Genomic DNA, 15,856 nt, shown 5'->3' with positions numbered 1-15,856 from the left:
ATCAGCTCCCAACTGTAATTTTTCAAACACAGCCTGTGAGATGACAGTTGGGAGCTGATTGGCTGGCACCTTATCACTTTTCACTCTGTCTTCTAACACTGCTTAGTAAATAGACCCCTTTATCTTTTATTGAATGAGGGTATTGCAGTAATTACAGCATGCCCTTACTTCACATAACAGGAATGGACACTTTGTAGCCTTTTGTATTTGGATATTTAAAGAAACATTTTGGATCAGATCTATTTTTGGAACGTTTTGTATTTTTATAATCCTGTATCGAGCACCCAGGTGTTTTGGCGAATGGGCAAACTAATAAGATTTGTAGACTGGGCTCTTGGAAATGGGTGCGGATGCTTTACCAGTTAATCATGTGAGAGGTCCCTCTGCCTAGTAGTCTGGAACAGTAAAACATTTGAAACGTGGAACATGGTTCTGCCTTGGCTGTAATACGGCTTGTATTAAAGTCACAATGTGGTCCCCTGCACATGTTACATGGACACAACTGATCAAGGCCAGTGAGAAGATAAATCCATCGCTTCCCACATATACTGTCCATCATTGTGGTGTACCTGTTGCCTAAGCACAATGACTGCAGACATTTTGTGGGCTGAACCAACTTTCATCCTCACAATTCACTTTGTGCCTCAGTGATGTCACTAGTGCCTAGTGAACGCATGTTATGGAGTATGCCGCTTATTCATTCAACCCACAAAATGACTAGCTCCACTGTGCATATGGGTATACAGATCACACAGGCTAGCCATATCCAAAATGGCCTATTATGGATATAAAGGATCTGTGACAGTCTGTTGTAAGCCACACTACCAGGCAAAGAACCTGTAGATTCATTCATTTCAGTTTTGAATGTTGAAGATAAAAAGGTCTCTCTTAGGGAAAGTCAGTCTCCTGTCAGGATATTCTAATGGTACAGAGACTTGTAGATGGGAGTCACCGAAGCATTAACACAACCGTCATTTATGGTATGTTCATTAATGTAATATGTGAAATAAACTATTTGCAACAGTTGTGTGTGGTTTCTGATCTTCCAAGTCAACCCTGTGTAGGCCAACATAATCTGACCATCGTCTACCAGTATTCATGTGTCATGTAGGGACCACTAGGAACAAAGGTTCCATCACAGTAACGTTATACATTTTTTGCGTGATGATATAGATCACAGTAAATATCTGAATGGTATAAAACAATAACATATTACACACCCCTGACGCACACTAATCACGACAGAGGTCTCAGCAGTATTGCACACCTGACACAAATGGATCATCAGTGGAGTTTATTTCTGGAGACAGGGTGTTCTTCTATTGTCATTACTGATTTATTTTAACATTCGTGCCTGGAACTTCCATGACTAGACTCCTCTGATCAACCTACTTTTTAGACCAGGAAAACAGTGACCTTGCCCTAGAACTGTCGATTAAAACGCTGAGCACTGGTACCTTAGTCATATAATAAACAAAAAAAATCACTACACACAGGTCACCGTAAAACGAGTTTCACACTTTTTTTTTTTTTTTTAAACAGTATATCCAGGTATTGATGATTTTTGTGTGTGTGTCTCCATCAGGGAAGTAGATAAAGTTGTGGGGCAAAGTAAATTACTACATATGCCTAGCAGGTTACCGGGATGGGATGAGGCCTAGCGGAAGTGTTTCCCGATTGCAGTCCCCGGGTGCCGATAACAGTGCATGTTTTACAGATCTCCTAGTTGGTGCACAGGTGCAGTCATTACTGGCTGACCCATTCTAAAAGATCCACAGGTGTCACTAATTATTTCAAATGTGATACTGAGGAGATCTGTAAAACATGCACTGTTAATGAGGACTGGAGTTGGGAAACACTGCCTTATGGAACAGCAAAGTAGTGCATCTGTCTTAATCAACCTTATCTAGGAAAGATGGGTGCTGTGAAACTCGGGAGCGAAAGACATGGGTTTGACATCTGACTTCGGATCCAGCTGGGAAGGAGCTATGTGTTTAAAAGGCTTGTTCCTTGGATGCGGCATTAAAAGCTGGCCTATCTAATAGACAAATGGTCAGTGATTGATTAGTGCTAGCAATGGCCAAGAGGAATTGAATGTTGTTTTACTATGCGGTCTAAAACACAAGACCAGAAATAGATGGTGAGCATCATCTATCAGGTGCTAGTGTCACAGTGATCTGCATCGGGCATGTTTTGGTCGGAAGCAACCAGCGATGCACGTGCACGCCGGTCGCTTCCGACATCTATCATCGCCCGTACATGCTGGCGATCCCGTCAGGTTCAGCATGTGCGGGGATGATGGATATGCCTGGACTGAACGAATGAACGTTCAATCTAGGCACATCACTAGATATACAAACGAGAGCACGATTGCAATGTCGTAATCGTGCTATCGTTTGTATATCTAGTAGTGGATACCTGCCTTTAATCTGGACATCAATGCAAAAAATAAAATAACCTATATACATGGTCACCCAGATTGTATGTAAGACGTTTGCTCTGCATGTGAAATGCACGGTCTATGACCCTGTACTGTGGCAGGTTGCACAACTTAACAGATTTTGCAGCCAACTGAATAACAGAAATTTAAAGTGAACCTGTTACCATAAATTAACATTCTGTGAATAGTAGTTAATACATAGCTATTGTTAGCGATAAAGATGTCCTCCTACATCGAGCTTCCATACATCAGGCAGCGCGACTTGCCTGGCGTGAGTGTGAGCCAGCAGACTGTGCTGATTAATGTGATATGTGACCCTTGTATATCTGTGTGTGACTGAGTCTGTATGTGAACCACAACGGAACTTGGAATGAAAAAACCTGCGGCTGCTACAATGTAGCACTTCATATACAGATTCAGAGACTCGGTCACACACAGATATACAAGTGTCGCATATCAGATTAATGAGCACAGGCTGCTGGTGCGTCCTAGATGCATTGCATTGCCATTTAGACACTTTTTCAAAGAAAAAAGATGCACAAAAGATGCTAACAGAGTCTCACGGTACCTGGCTCGCTGAGAGGGGTTTTTAGCGTGACTGCAAAGATGTGTAAGGGGCCACATCTGTATGTTTTTGCAATTCTTACAATTATCATTCATTTACGGTTTAGGAATGAGAAAGTGGAGACCCTACCAACCAATATGGTTATGTAACACATATACTGCATTACATTTGTTTTCACCCTGACAATTCAGCACATGAGGATATTTTTTTTATTCATACATAATGAATATTCTATTCTTTTATTACATACAGTAAATGTAATTATTTCAAATAAAATCTGTCAGCAAAATGCCATATGTTTCAAAACTAACTACACCCTGAGAACATGGGGCAGGTGTAACTGTAATAACACATCCATTATGTGCTTTATTACACAACAAAACTGTTGCTAAAATAAGCAGCATCACTGATAGTACGGTGCGTGTACATTACAGGGCAGAGGGTCTGTGGGGGCGTTTCTGAAATAGTCGCCCTCCCTCCACATGTACCACACATCACCTATCTCTATTCGGCAGAGGGATCGGTGTTCATAATGCCAGGACGCATGGTTTAGCCTTTTTCTTCCATGTTTCTGGTTGAACAGTCCATATAAAAATGTCATTTCCTCCCTTACATGGCTTTGGTTTTCCTCTTCTCCACCAAGTTCTTCAAAAAATATTCACCTAATAAATGTGTGAGAAAATCATCATTGTTAGAGACACAGATCTGCCCCCAACATACACAGAGAAATACCCAGAATCCATCAGAATAACATGGAGGACGGGCCCCAGAGAGAACACCTGTATCATCACAATTGAAATGTAATACTATTAGAAGACCTAGAGCAGCATCCAGAGCCCAGCTCCACGGAGATGCTTTGTATCCTAGGGGGCAGCTGGGCGAACCTCTAATGCTGCCAGCCTCCAGTTCTAAGTATAAGTATGAAGCAAAACGCTGCAATTCCTATATACACTCAAGCTGGCCACACACTAGAACAACTTACATCCAACCAGCCAACTTGTTGATTGGTTGGAATGAAAATCTGGTAAGGAATGGGAGTAACTGATGATCAGAAATTTACTCCTAAATGCCAGAAAACAGATGAAAATGGTCGTTCAGACAAGTTTGTTAAATGTTTGATCTAAACTATTGTTCATACAACAGTTTTGGTCCATTTTTCAGCGTCTGGGAGCAAGTTGCTGATTGTATTCCTTACCAGATTTTCATTCCAACCAATCAACAAGTTGGCTGGTTGGATGTAAGTTGGTCTAGTGTGTGGCCAGCTTTAGGCGGCCTGTTCCTGCGCAGATGCCTAGATAGTCACAAATCTAATTATGTCACAACTCTCCTTTATGTCATCAATCTTTTCCCCTCTACATAGAGGACGACCCCCAGCTGTGGTATAAATCATGCAAATACATCTGTAATGACAGTTTCAGTAGGAGGTACTGTAAGTGAATTGTCTGGCAAAGACTAAAACAATAAGAGTCATTAATGAAAGTACAGTGCCCTGTTTGTAGCGGACGTCACAGCAGCTGGAGTGTCGCACGTTGCCTACCCTTGCGTTACAGTATCCCGACATCACCTTGTTGAAGCTACATCATTTGCTTCAAAAATACTCCAATTACATTCATCGCTTAATGGTTACAGTGTATCTAAGCAAAGGGAAGTGAAGCCTGTGCGCCTTTTACCAAAAATAATAAAGATTAAAGTTCATACTAAACAGGAAAAACAAAGCTGAAGTTATAAGGTGGGATTTACAGGTTTATAAAATAACATTAGTCTCCAGCGACATTTGGCTAGTATTGTAAGTAATACGCCATACCTGCTTTATAAGACGATCGAACCAGAGGCCCACTGGCCGTATACAGGAAACCTAACTGGTTGCCTATTTTCTCCCAGTGCTGAAACTTCTCCGGGGTGACGTATTCTTCAACCTGCAAAAGAGATAAGTATCTTACTGCATCAGCCAATTATGGAAATAATATGTGGAATAGGTTTAGGTACTTCAGCACAGTAATTCATTATCTTCAGGTTTTCCTTCTCCTCTGTAATCTCTGGCCCAGGAAGTCTGCTGTATGCAAAAGACAATCTCCCATGGAATAAAGATCACGGCACCGAGTTCATAGGTTGTTACCTTCAGGTGACGCTTTGTCGGCTGCATGTACTGACCGAGCGTCAAACAGTCCACGTCTGCTTCTCGCAAAGCTGTTACAAGTACAAGACACAAGTTTATAGTGTGGTGGATGAACAGGTGCCTGTGACAACATTAAAAACATTTCATGCATATTGTAGGGACATTAAACCAGAGGAGACTGGGAATTACAATCTACATGCATATATCACTTTCTTTTTCTTAGTGGTTGGGTGCACGTACTCTGGTACTGTAGTGCGCTGGATAGGCCCCTGCCACCCCCCCTCCCCCAGTGCATGTGACATCACATCTCCAGTCACTCACCAGTCATTGTCTCATAGACCTGCTCATCCGTCTCTCCCAAGCCCAGCATTATGGAGGTTTTGGTGACGATGTCAGGATGAACGTGTTTAGCGTGTCTCAAAACGCTCACAGACTGCTCAAAATTAGCACGTGGGTCACGTACCTGCCTAGAAACATAACATACAAGCGATAGCACACACAGAGACATTATATACGTAGTTTATACCATCAAGGCATTAATCATTGTATCAGTAAAAGATCACACTCCATAATATTGTCATGGTGGACAGAATCAAGAGCCCATCATGTAATCTCCTATGAACAGTCTACAGTATTCAGAAATTAAAAACAGCAGATAATAAAGGCACACCGTCATGTGTATACTTGCTGGTGTTATACAGCCGCCAATGGTGTGTACAGCGCACGTTGGAAGACCAAAAAGACAAAAAACAATATTAATGGTGGGCCGGCAATCCACAGAGTATTGTAAATGCGTTTATCAATAATATTATTTATTATTAATTTAATAAGTGTTGGTCGCACACCATGGGTGGATGGAAAAATCACTGGTAAGTGCTTGAGACCAGAGTAATAAAAATAGAATTAATTTTCGCTCTGTTTTGCTGAGTTATAATAACGGTAGGCATGGTGTGACCTTACAGGAATCTTTTATATCAGCTTAAGCTGGCCACACACTGTGATATTGGCAGTAGTCCGGTCAGTTAGTCCAATGTTACATGGGGCCTGGAAACAACTGCGATGCTCAATAATCTGTTCCGATATCTATCCTCATGATCATTATCAGTCATGTAGGTAAGTACAAGTGGATGATTAACAAATCCCGGGGGTGTCACAGGACATCTGGTTACTCAACTCGGGGGACTGAATGGCCGTTTTATTTGTAGGATTCTTGTTCGCTTTTAAAATCGACCATTAGTAAATCCGGAGATCCTGTAGTCATCTATGTAAAAGTATTGATGTTTGGTCGTTATTCAGTTTTGGTTGTGATTTGGTTTTATAGTTGATTTTATAGGTCAGTTTTGCCTTTAGTAAATCTCGGATTTGTAAAAACGAACGAAGATCGACTACGAATAGAACAAAAACCCAAAATTCGACCTCTAGTAAATATACCCCCTTTTCTCGCTTTTATTCATGGGCAACACTGAGGATGTCTCAAAGCTGTAACTACGGGTGGGTACTCTCAGAAGCAGTTGTGTGCAGCAATTTCAAGAATAGCCATGTTTGGATTCAAAAATGTTGAATCTGCAGAATTTTTGGAAAGTGTGTACAGAACACCAGGTGGTAGTGTGCACGGTTGTTCAGCTACGGCCCCGTGCCAGACAATGACCAATCTGCTGAAATGTGCTCACATGTTCCTTTCCCAATGTAAGAATGGTGAATTACCAAAGTAATCCACCTGCCAATGGTCTGCTTAGATGTTGGCCAGTCACTCTTGTAGACATCTTCAAGGTCTACGAGGTTATCAGCCATGTGTGATTCCCTGGTCCTACGGACATCCTATGCCTGTAGCTAGGCCAAAAGGCAGAACTGGAAACGGAAAGAGATGGAACTGACCGGCAAATCCGTGTGATCCCTCCCAAGCTTGGAACATGCATGTACGTGTACCTAATGTACCGTCAACACCATGAACTCATCCTGTTCCATACTATTGATGGCTGACCTCCAGGACTCCATCTTGCGCCTGTCCACCTGCTGTCAGAATGTTCAAGAATTATAAATCCAGAAAGGGTCAAAAGGATCTGCCTGGATTCTGAAGCTAGAAGAGAATGAAGCAAAAACGTATTCTACTCTATACTTCCAGGACAGGAAAGGTAGTGGCACTGGATGGCTTCCTTAAGGACAAAACAATGTTTTTGTCTCCAGAAAGGCCAGAGAAATAGTCTGGGTGGGGACAAAACGAGATCTTGTATGTATCCCTGACTTGGCAGTTACTCTTGCACAGGTGACAGTGATGGAATCAACAGACCTGCTCCATCCACAGGTAACTCTGGCTTACCAATTATGCCGACTGCTTCTGTAAAGGGAGCTAACCGCTTAGCTACCTAGGCTGTTTTCCTGCTGACCTCTACAAAACAAAATAGAAAGGCTGCTATAAGCAGCAATAAAACAAGCGTCCAGCTCCAACAGGCACTTGAAAAACAACTGACGTCCCTCACAGCAGGTTATAGAGCTTCAGTTATTGCCGGTAATTCTAAAGTGCCCAAGCATTTTAGTGAACTTTTATAGACAAAAGATGTATATACAGATGTGTCCACATACATCTAGCCTCCTGGCGCGTTAAACAGCCCTTCTAGTCGCGCTAAGCCGGGACGTAACTCGGTAGTGCCGAGCGTTATTTCGTGCGACTTTTTCCCTTCAAATGCATCTTATTTGCACAGCATTGTGAATACGCTATGTTACAGTGTCACAGCCGCTGACAGCATAAGATAGCATTTCACATGCAGATACAGCCGCAGTAGCAGACAGAATATAGGCATGCCGCATATCATTGTAATCAGCATAAGCTGCTTGTGCTCCCTATTCGCATTGATCAGACTCATTTGAAGGGAAACAATTGTAGAAACAGACGCTTGGTGCTACAGAGTCACACAGCGCTCACACGTTATGTGTAACGCGACTTGTTCCGCACGGAGGATAGATGTATGTGGAGTCTGTGCACACATCTGTAGTATGGAAAAACTGGTGAGCTGTAAGCACAATAAAATAGTTTTGCTATTATGTTTCTTTGTGCATTACGAGTTTCTGAATACGAGAACAGACAAGTGAACTGGCACACTTTTGTTTTCTGCATTAACAATGGAAACACATCATCTCCCTCAGCATACGTGGGCTGTACTGTATGTTGCTTAGTACACACTCAGACAACATCAATGCAAATCATCTCAAGTTATTTTAGCCTGGAGAGGCCAAAGATGACCTAAATCAACCAACCATAAGAAAGAATGAATCAATGCAAATAAAGTATGTCCGATTTATTTTTCCTCTAGCGCAGCGAGTACCTTTGTAATGCTGGAACGGTCTCTACGTTGTGGGCGTAAACATCCAGCCCAGAATGGACAATGGTTTCTACAGCTTTCACATCTCCTCGGAAGTCTGGTGTCAGACACTCAATAATAATCTTTGAGTTCCTGGAGCAAAAAACAAAAGAAATCTAACTTATTGCACTACAGATAAGAACACATATAACATAGATGTACAAAGTAATAACATTTACATAATGATAGTACAAGGTGAGCACTGTCGTTGATGTGGACATACATGAGTGTACATAGTTATTGAGACCATGACGACAGTGGGAGATCATTTCACCCAACCTATGACCTAAACCTCTAGCCCCTGATTCTACAATGTGTACCCATGACAGGTTCCTGTGTAAAGTGACAGGCAGCATAAACTCAACAATCCTTCTCGCCATCATTTCAAAAAAACATGATTGTAGGTTCAAGGAGGTGTCTCCTCTTTTTCTGGAAGGAAAGTGCAGAGAATGCAGACTAAGGAGATTATGTAATGAAGCGGAGCTAAGCCCTTCCTCCTCCAGTGTTTCGGCCAGAGAAATGGCTGATCCCAGCTTCTCACTTTACCATGCTTTGCAAAGAGTAGCCACTAACTAACCCCATCTCAGCATAGTGTCATCTACACCCGCCAATGGGGACCAGCAATGTCAAAGAGGCTTCGCTGGGTCTCCCTCAGGTGAAATTACTATGCACATATGTATAATATGCTTTAACCCTTCGCAGGCAGCACTAGGCTGCTCCTGACCAGGAGAAAAGCCTTGCTAAAGAGCTAGGTTGTAGCTGGTGCTCCTCTGCAACAGTACATTATATATCACTGCAATATGCAGAGCTTAATAACGATTGTTACTGCTGCTGAAAAATAAACAGACTGCAAGACAAAAAACTTGAATATCCCAGCTCCACTTTTAGTGCAGTTTAGTAGCTGAGAGCCAAAGGCAATACTACATTTTTATTTTGCACCAAGTTTCCTATTTTTTTTCAAGCTAATAATTATGTAATGGTGTACAGCCTTATAACAGTGGTGGCCAACCCTGGCACTCCAGCTGCTGTGAGACTACATATCCCAGCATGCACTGCCAGAGTTTTCCTATTAGGGAGTGCTAAAACTGTGGCAGGGCATGCTGGGATATGTAGTCCCACAGCAGCTGGAGTGCCAGGGTTCGCCACCACTGGGCTATAACATACAATTCTATACAGCTGATTTATATGTATAGTACTCAAGTCAATTAGGTCTGAAAGGGCTTGTTCATGTCAATGGCAGATCGCTCGCACACAAGCAAATAGCTGGCATCTACTGAACAGATGTTTGGTCATGCCCATAGCTGATCGGACCTATTTTTGGACATGTAGATTATTTTAGGCCCACATATGCACCATCGGCACCAACATTGTGCGTGGCAGTCATAAGTTTAGTCCAACCCCAGTATTCTAGTCAGAGTGTCAGCAATAATGCCTACAAAATATAAAACATGCACATTATATGGCATTAAGTGAGAAGGACAAAAAAAAAACTTCACCTCTCCTTTAAATGAGACACTGTTTTTGCAAGGTGCTCAGCTCCCCCATCTGGGAGGTCTGTAAAAATAGCAAAATTAAAATATTTTTAAAGATTGAAACGGCTCAGTACAGATGCAGACAATGATGGGTACAATATATTCAGATATCACACGCAGAAACACAATTGGGCGCTGACCACAAAGTAAAACAATTTATCTGGAAGCTGCTACTACATTAGGAGGGCTTCCTGGAACCCACACTGACAAAGTGAACAATGAATTGCTGAATCCAGATAACAATTGAATATCACAATAAAATACAATCTACACATAGGCGGTGATTCAATTAAAAACAGATAATCTCCTATCAAACATTTATATAATAACCTGAATAAAACAAATCATTAGCTAAATAATAGTCCATATGTAGGGACAAGTTCTTTAGTCGGTCAGGTAAATACTTAGCATTAGCATGCAATGGTACTATACAGAAATAGCTGGACGTAAATTGTCCCAATTCACAATGAATCCAGAGGTGCATTAGCATAAATTATTAGTATTCCATAAACATCAGTCTGTATCAGTATAAATTGTTATTGTTCTTTATATACACTTGAACAGTGTCCCAGCTTGCAATGTTGTGCATTTAAATACAGGGAGGATTAAGTCAGTGAATATTATTATTACCATGGTACAAACGCACACTACAAAATTACGGATAGCTCTCAATTTAAATGTCTGACTATGGTGCATGTGGTCTGGAGTTCGAATCCCTTGCAGTAAATGATGTGAAGTGTGCGTTTTACTACAGGGTAATGATGTACACGTGTATGTTGTTGTTCTAGTATTGATGTACACGTATATATGTTGTTCTAATTATATTGGTATTATAAGAGTACAGAGGAGCGCAGACTAAGAAGTGAGAGAAATACAAAGTGCATTATTAATTAATATTAATTGTTAAATCACCCTCTCTCCCTTCCCCTAAAAGAAAAGTCTAGCTCTGGCCGAGGCGCATACCGACCATCTCTGTCCACAGATGTCAGGACCACGTAGTCCAGTCCCCACTCCGCTATGGCTTTAGCAGTGTTGTATGGCTCATCTGGGTCCAGCGGTGGAGGCTTCTTAGCTGTTTTCACAGAACAGAAGCGGCAGCCCCTGGTACACGTATCTCCCATTAACTGAGGATATAAAAGTCACAGAACACGGAAGAATGTTATTATCTAAAGACACTATAGAGGGGTAAAGTCAGACAGAGAAGAGAGAATAGGAACGGTGAAGTATATAATGTCATCACACACCATGATGGTTGCAGTAGCCGTGCCATATTCTCCACCTCCCCAGCACTCCCCGATGTTGGGACACCGAGCTTCTTCACATACCTGATCAACACAGACAATCACTTACTACTGTGCTTACAAAGTCACCATTATACATTATCCCCATATATCCAGAGGTGTTTTATCTCTTCTTGACCAGAAACATTTCCATATTTATGCCATGCATTGCTTACACCGCAAAACCATTTATCACTTCATTTATCCCAGGGAAATGTACGTTTTTATTTGCAGGGATACACAGGGGGCAAAGAGAAAGATTAACATCCAAATAAATATAATGGACTAATTAAGCTAATTGGAAACTTCCAATTACCTAATTCATCATTCATCTCTCACCCTCAGGCCGGGATGTACTAAAGGAAAAATGCAGTAAAACCCCCATTTTTGGGGTTTTTACTGCATTTTCGTATGTACTAAGCCCCGGCCGCCCTATTATCGGTACGTTACCCTATAGAAGCCTATGGGCTTCTTACCGCATCCCACACCCGACGCTTCGCCACCGCCTTGCCGCCCCGCACTGGCCCTCTCTCACCGTAGTCTCCTCCTGGGTCCTGCACCTGCACAGGTCACCAGCAGGAAGTTCCTGGGGCTCAGGGGGGGCGGAGTCCCACGGAGGCCCCCTCACCTGGCATTGGCTGCTTCGCAAAGGGCAGCTCTTATCACAAGAGCTGTCCTTTGCGATACTAATCGCATATATTAGTACATATGCGATTAGTAAGGTTGCGGTGACTGGCTGGATGTACACCACAAGGTTAGTACATTCTGCCCTCAGAGAGGTGCGAATGGAAAAATGTGAATTCACTCTGGTTCAGTGCGAGTTGCTAATTGGATTGCAAAATTTATTTGCTGTGTGAATTCGAAGAGAAAACAGCAACTCGCACCTAATTGTATTGACCTCATTATCTTCTTTGTCCTGTTACAGGCATTGTCCCTTTACATGCATTGTATTTCACAGTCATTATCCTCTTCAGGACCGTAAAAGGGCTTAACAGTGCCCTGTGGAAGCCACGCCCCCACTGTGCATGACATCATGCTTAGGGGGTGGGGGCAGCCAGCACCCAGAAGTGCAGCTTGAAGCTGTACGCTTGGCAGGGTGCCTACTTGTAGTGTCCAAAGGCGGCACTGCTGCAGCGTTACTGTAACTCTTTGAGTGGCTACTTATACAGTACTTGCTATCTTATTGCTGTTTATTTTTTCACTTTATGTCTGTACTTCCTGAATAAAAAAAATAATTATATGTACATCGTGGAATCGTGCAGTAATCTGTAACTTCTATCTCTTACTGTTATAGCCTTATGGACAGAGAAACAAATAGCATTTTGACAGACATCAGGAGTGATTAGGTATTTGGGAGAGGTCACATTTACCTATAAATAGATGAAGAACCACATAGATAGAGACCACATATGTGCACATACTTACTGTGTGAAGGTTCAGATTTCGTAATGTGTTTTTCAATTTATTGTAATTTTTGCCCATCGGAATTTCAGACCTTGCCCATGGTGGAAGTCTTAGTCTGAGAAGAAAAAAAGAACACTTGTGTGTCCTACTGGCAACCAAGCCGCATCAGTATTTTATATGTTTGCAACCATACTACATTAGACGTTTGTAAGACTATTAGCTGAAAAGTAACTTTTAACTGCTTTGTGCATCCTATTAACTTTAAAAAAATTTCAGTTCAAGACAGAGTACTGTTATTAGGCAGCATATTGACATTATGCTTTCTAGTTTAAAGTGATTTAAACAGGTTCAAGTGAGTAAACGCAGAAAAGAAAATTATATATATATATATATATATATATATATATATATACACACACACACACACACACACACACACTTTTTACAAATAAATGGAGTTTTGCTTTCCTTAAATTTTAAGGAGTTCATTTGGATTGCAATGTTCCTCAGCACCTGCTGTCATTTTTTGACTGACCATACTTTTTGCAAAGACTGGAGGTATGTTTTGAGTCGTTATCATGCTGTAGTGTGAAACCACGACCAATAAGGTGGGTACTGGAAGGGATGGCATGGCGCACCAGGATGTTGTGGTAGCGTTTGGAGTCCATGATTTCTTCGATTTATAGGAAGTCACAATCTGCACCACTTCCAAAACATCCCCAGACCATAATGGAACCTCCTCCGTGTTTGACTGTAGGCTGAATGCAAGTAGGAAGCATGTGCTCAACTGTCGCATGACCAACGGACTTGCGCCTCATGGACCAAAACACCTCAATTGCCTTTAAAAAGAGTCTTCTTCCACATTCTAGTGGCCCAGTTCCTTTTTTTACCCACAATAGCCTTTTCTTTTTATTTATGGGCTTAAGCAATGGTTTTCGGGCTGCAACACATCCCTTCAAGTCACCGGCTACAAGGCGGCGTTTGACTGAAATTTGTTTATTTTCAGGGACCAGACATTATCCCGCTTTTGGCATACCTCCCATCTTCTTCACCCTAGGAAGAGGGACCTTTGCACACGAGGCAGCCTGTGCCTGAAATTATAGGGTGTAGCCTCACGGGGAATGCCGCACCCCCAAGTCACATTTCTGTGCAAAACACACGTATGACGTGACTTTAGAGAACATATGAGTGAAGACATTCATTATGAAGCAAAACGAGCCAATCCTGAGCTAAGGTTACAATCAAGCTCTCATCTGCTTCGAGGACAAAATTCAGCAGTTGGTAGGCAAGAGTCTGCATCAGCTAGGGCTTCCAACTCCTAACAGAAGTAACACTTCCAGTCTTAGTAAAGACATGTTATGTGAAACAAACTATAATGTTGCACAGTTGCAGAGATTTGTGACAGAAAATGAGCCCAGATTGGTGTCAGATCAAACAGTTTTATAGAACAGAATTAGTTCTATAGTAACAAGAAAAAGTGAAGGTATTGTTTATACAACACTGTTCATACCTCAGTGTTGAGGTAACAGTGTCTAAATACTCTATATCAGAGGTTCCAAAAACCCGGGCCTCAAGGCACCCCAACAGTCCAGGTTTTAGAGATATCCATGATTGAGCACAGGTTGTTAAGTCCAATTGACTGAAGTACTAATTAAGTCATCTGTGATCAAGCATGGATATCCTTAAAACCTGGACTGTTAGGGTGCCTGAGAACCACGTTTGGGTAACTCTGCTCTATTTGAATGGATAGATAACAAGAGATATGGTAAGAACTTACCTTTGTTATCTCTGTTTCTACGAAGTCCATAGGGCCCACAGAGTTGACTTTGGGGTATAGCTGGATCTGGATCCACGGGCATCACGCAGTTAAAGCTTTCACTGCTCCCAGGATGCACTTGGGTCCATCCTTCTCTATACCCCGCCCCCGAGCCACAGGCACCTCAGTTGGTAAGTAGCCAAGGCCGGAGGAGGAGACTAAACAGAGAGAAGGAAGACTGGAACACACAAGAAACCATACTCACAGAAATGGGAGACGGAAAAACCGGTGACCAGCCACACAGACCATTTGAAGCCAGGTGCGTCAGGGCGGGCGCCCTGTGGACCCTATGGACTTCGTAGAAACAGAGATAACAAAGGTAAGTTCTTACCATATCTCTTGTTTTCTACTTCATGGTCCATAGGGGGTCCACAGGGTTGAACTTGGGGATGTCCCAAAGCAGTTCAACTAAGGGCGGGGACCCTCCTGTGCAGAAAGGATGCATCCTTAGAGGCGAAGGTGTCAAACGCATAAAACCTCAAAAACGTCTAAATTGAAGACCAAGTGGCTGCCTTGCACAGCTGAACAGCGGAGGCACCACGTCTAGCAGCCCAAGAAGGACCCACAGACCGAGTGGAATGAGCCTTAACAGAGGCTGGAACAGGTAAACCTTCCTGTGCATAAGCCTCACGAATAACCGAACAAAGCCAACGGGCAACAGTTTGTTTGTTGGCAGGCCAACCCCTCCTGTGAAAACCAAAGAGGACAACCAAAGAATCGGACTTTCTAACAGAAGCAATCCCGACCACATAAATTCTGAGAGCACGGACAACGTCCAACGAAGCCTCACCAGCTGTAAGATCAGGGGATTGAAAAGCTGGCACCACAAGTTCCTGATTGATGTGGAACTTAGAGACCACTTTAGGCAAAAACTCAGGACGAGTGCGAAGCACCGCTCTGTCCTGGTGAAAAATTAAGAAGGGGGGACTACAGGAAAGCGCCCCCAACTCAGACACCCTTCTGGCTGAAGCAATAGCCAGGATAAAAACAGTCTTAAGCTTTAACCACTTGAGGTCAACCGACTCAAGAGGCTCAAAAGGAGGTCCCTGCAGGACCCGAAGAACCACTGCCAAGTCCCACGGAGCCACTGGAGGCACAAAGGGAGGCTGGATTCTAAGAACACTCTGGAAAAAGGTGTGAACATCAGGCAGTGTAGCGATCCTACGTTGGAACCACACAGACAGAGCTGACACATGAACCTTCAGGGAAACCAGACGTAAGCCCAGGTCAAGACCTGACTGGAGAAATGCCAAAATCCTAGAAACCCTGAACACCTGAGGATCAAAGTTTCTGGACTCACACCACTGAAAGTAAGTGTGCCACACCCTGTGGTAAATCCGAGCGGAG

The 15,856-nt window shown here is 42.7% G+C and overlaps 1 protein-coding gene across 1 annotated transcript in view; it reads right to left on the bottom strand.

Annotated features, from left to right (window-relative positions):
* Positions 1 to 3,200: 3,200 nt before the first annotated feature.
* The window catches only part of LIAS (lipoic acid synthetase), a 29,532-nt gene continuing 16,876 nt past the window's right edge, over positions 3,201 to 15,856 (bottom strand). The window contains exons 3-11 of the mRNA XM_088482987.1: positions 12,715 to 12,808; positions 11,254 to 11,334; positions 10,977 to 11,133; positions 9,974 to 10,031; positions 8,442 to 8,570; positions 5,443 to 5,588; positions 5,122 to 5,192; positions 4,810 to 4,921; positions 3,201 to 3,667 (exon numbers count right to left, since the gene is read on the bottom strand). Coding sequence (XP_088339113.1) covers positions 3,615 to 3,667; positions 4,810 to 4,921; positions 5,122 to 5,192; positions 5,443 to 5,588; positions 8,442 to 8,570; positions 9,974 to 10,031; positions 10,977 to 11,133; positions 11,254 to 11,334; positions 12,715 to 12,808 — 901 coding nt within the window. The 3' untranslated portion in view covers positions 3,201 to 3,614. The remainder of the gene's footprint in view (positions 3,668 to 4,809; positions 4,922 to 5,121; positions 5,193 to 5,442; positions 5,589 to 8,441; positions 8,571 to 9,973; positions 10,032 to 10,976; positions 11,134 to 11,253; positions 11,335 to 12,714; positions 12,809 to 15,856) is intronic.

The sequence above is a fragment of the Taudactylus pleione genome, unplaced genomic scaffold (assembly GCF_031769625.1).
Source record: "Taudactylus pleione unplaced genomic scaffold, aTauple2 ptg000302l, whole genome shotgun sequence".
In the NCBI taxonomy this organism is placed as follows: domain Eukaryota; kingdom Metazoa; phylum Chordata; class Amphibia; order Anura; family Myobatrachidae; genus Taudactylus; species Taudactylus pleione.
This window is presented reverse-complemented; position numbering and strand designations above follow the sequence as displayed.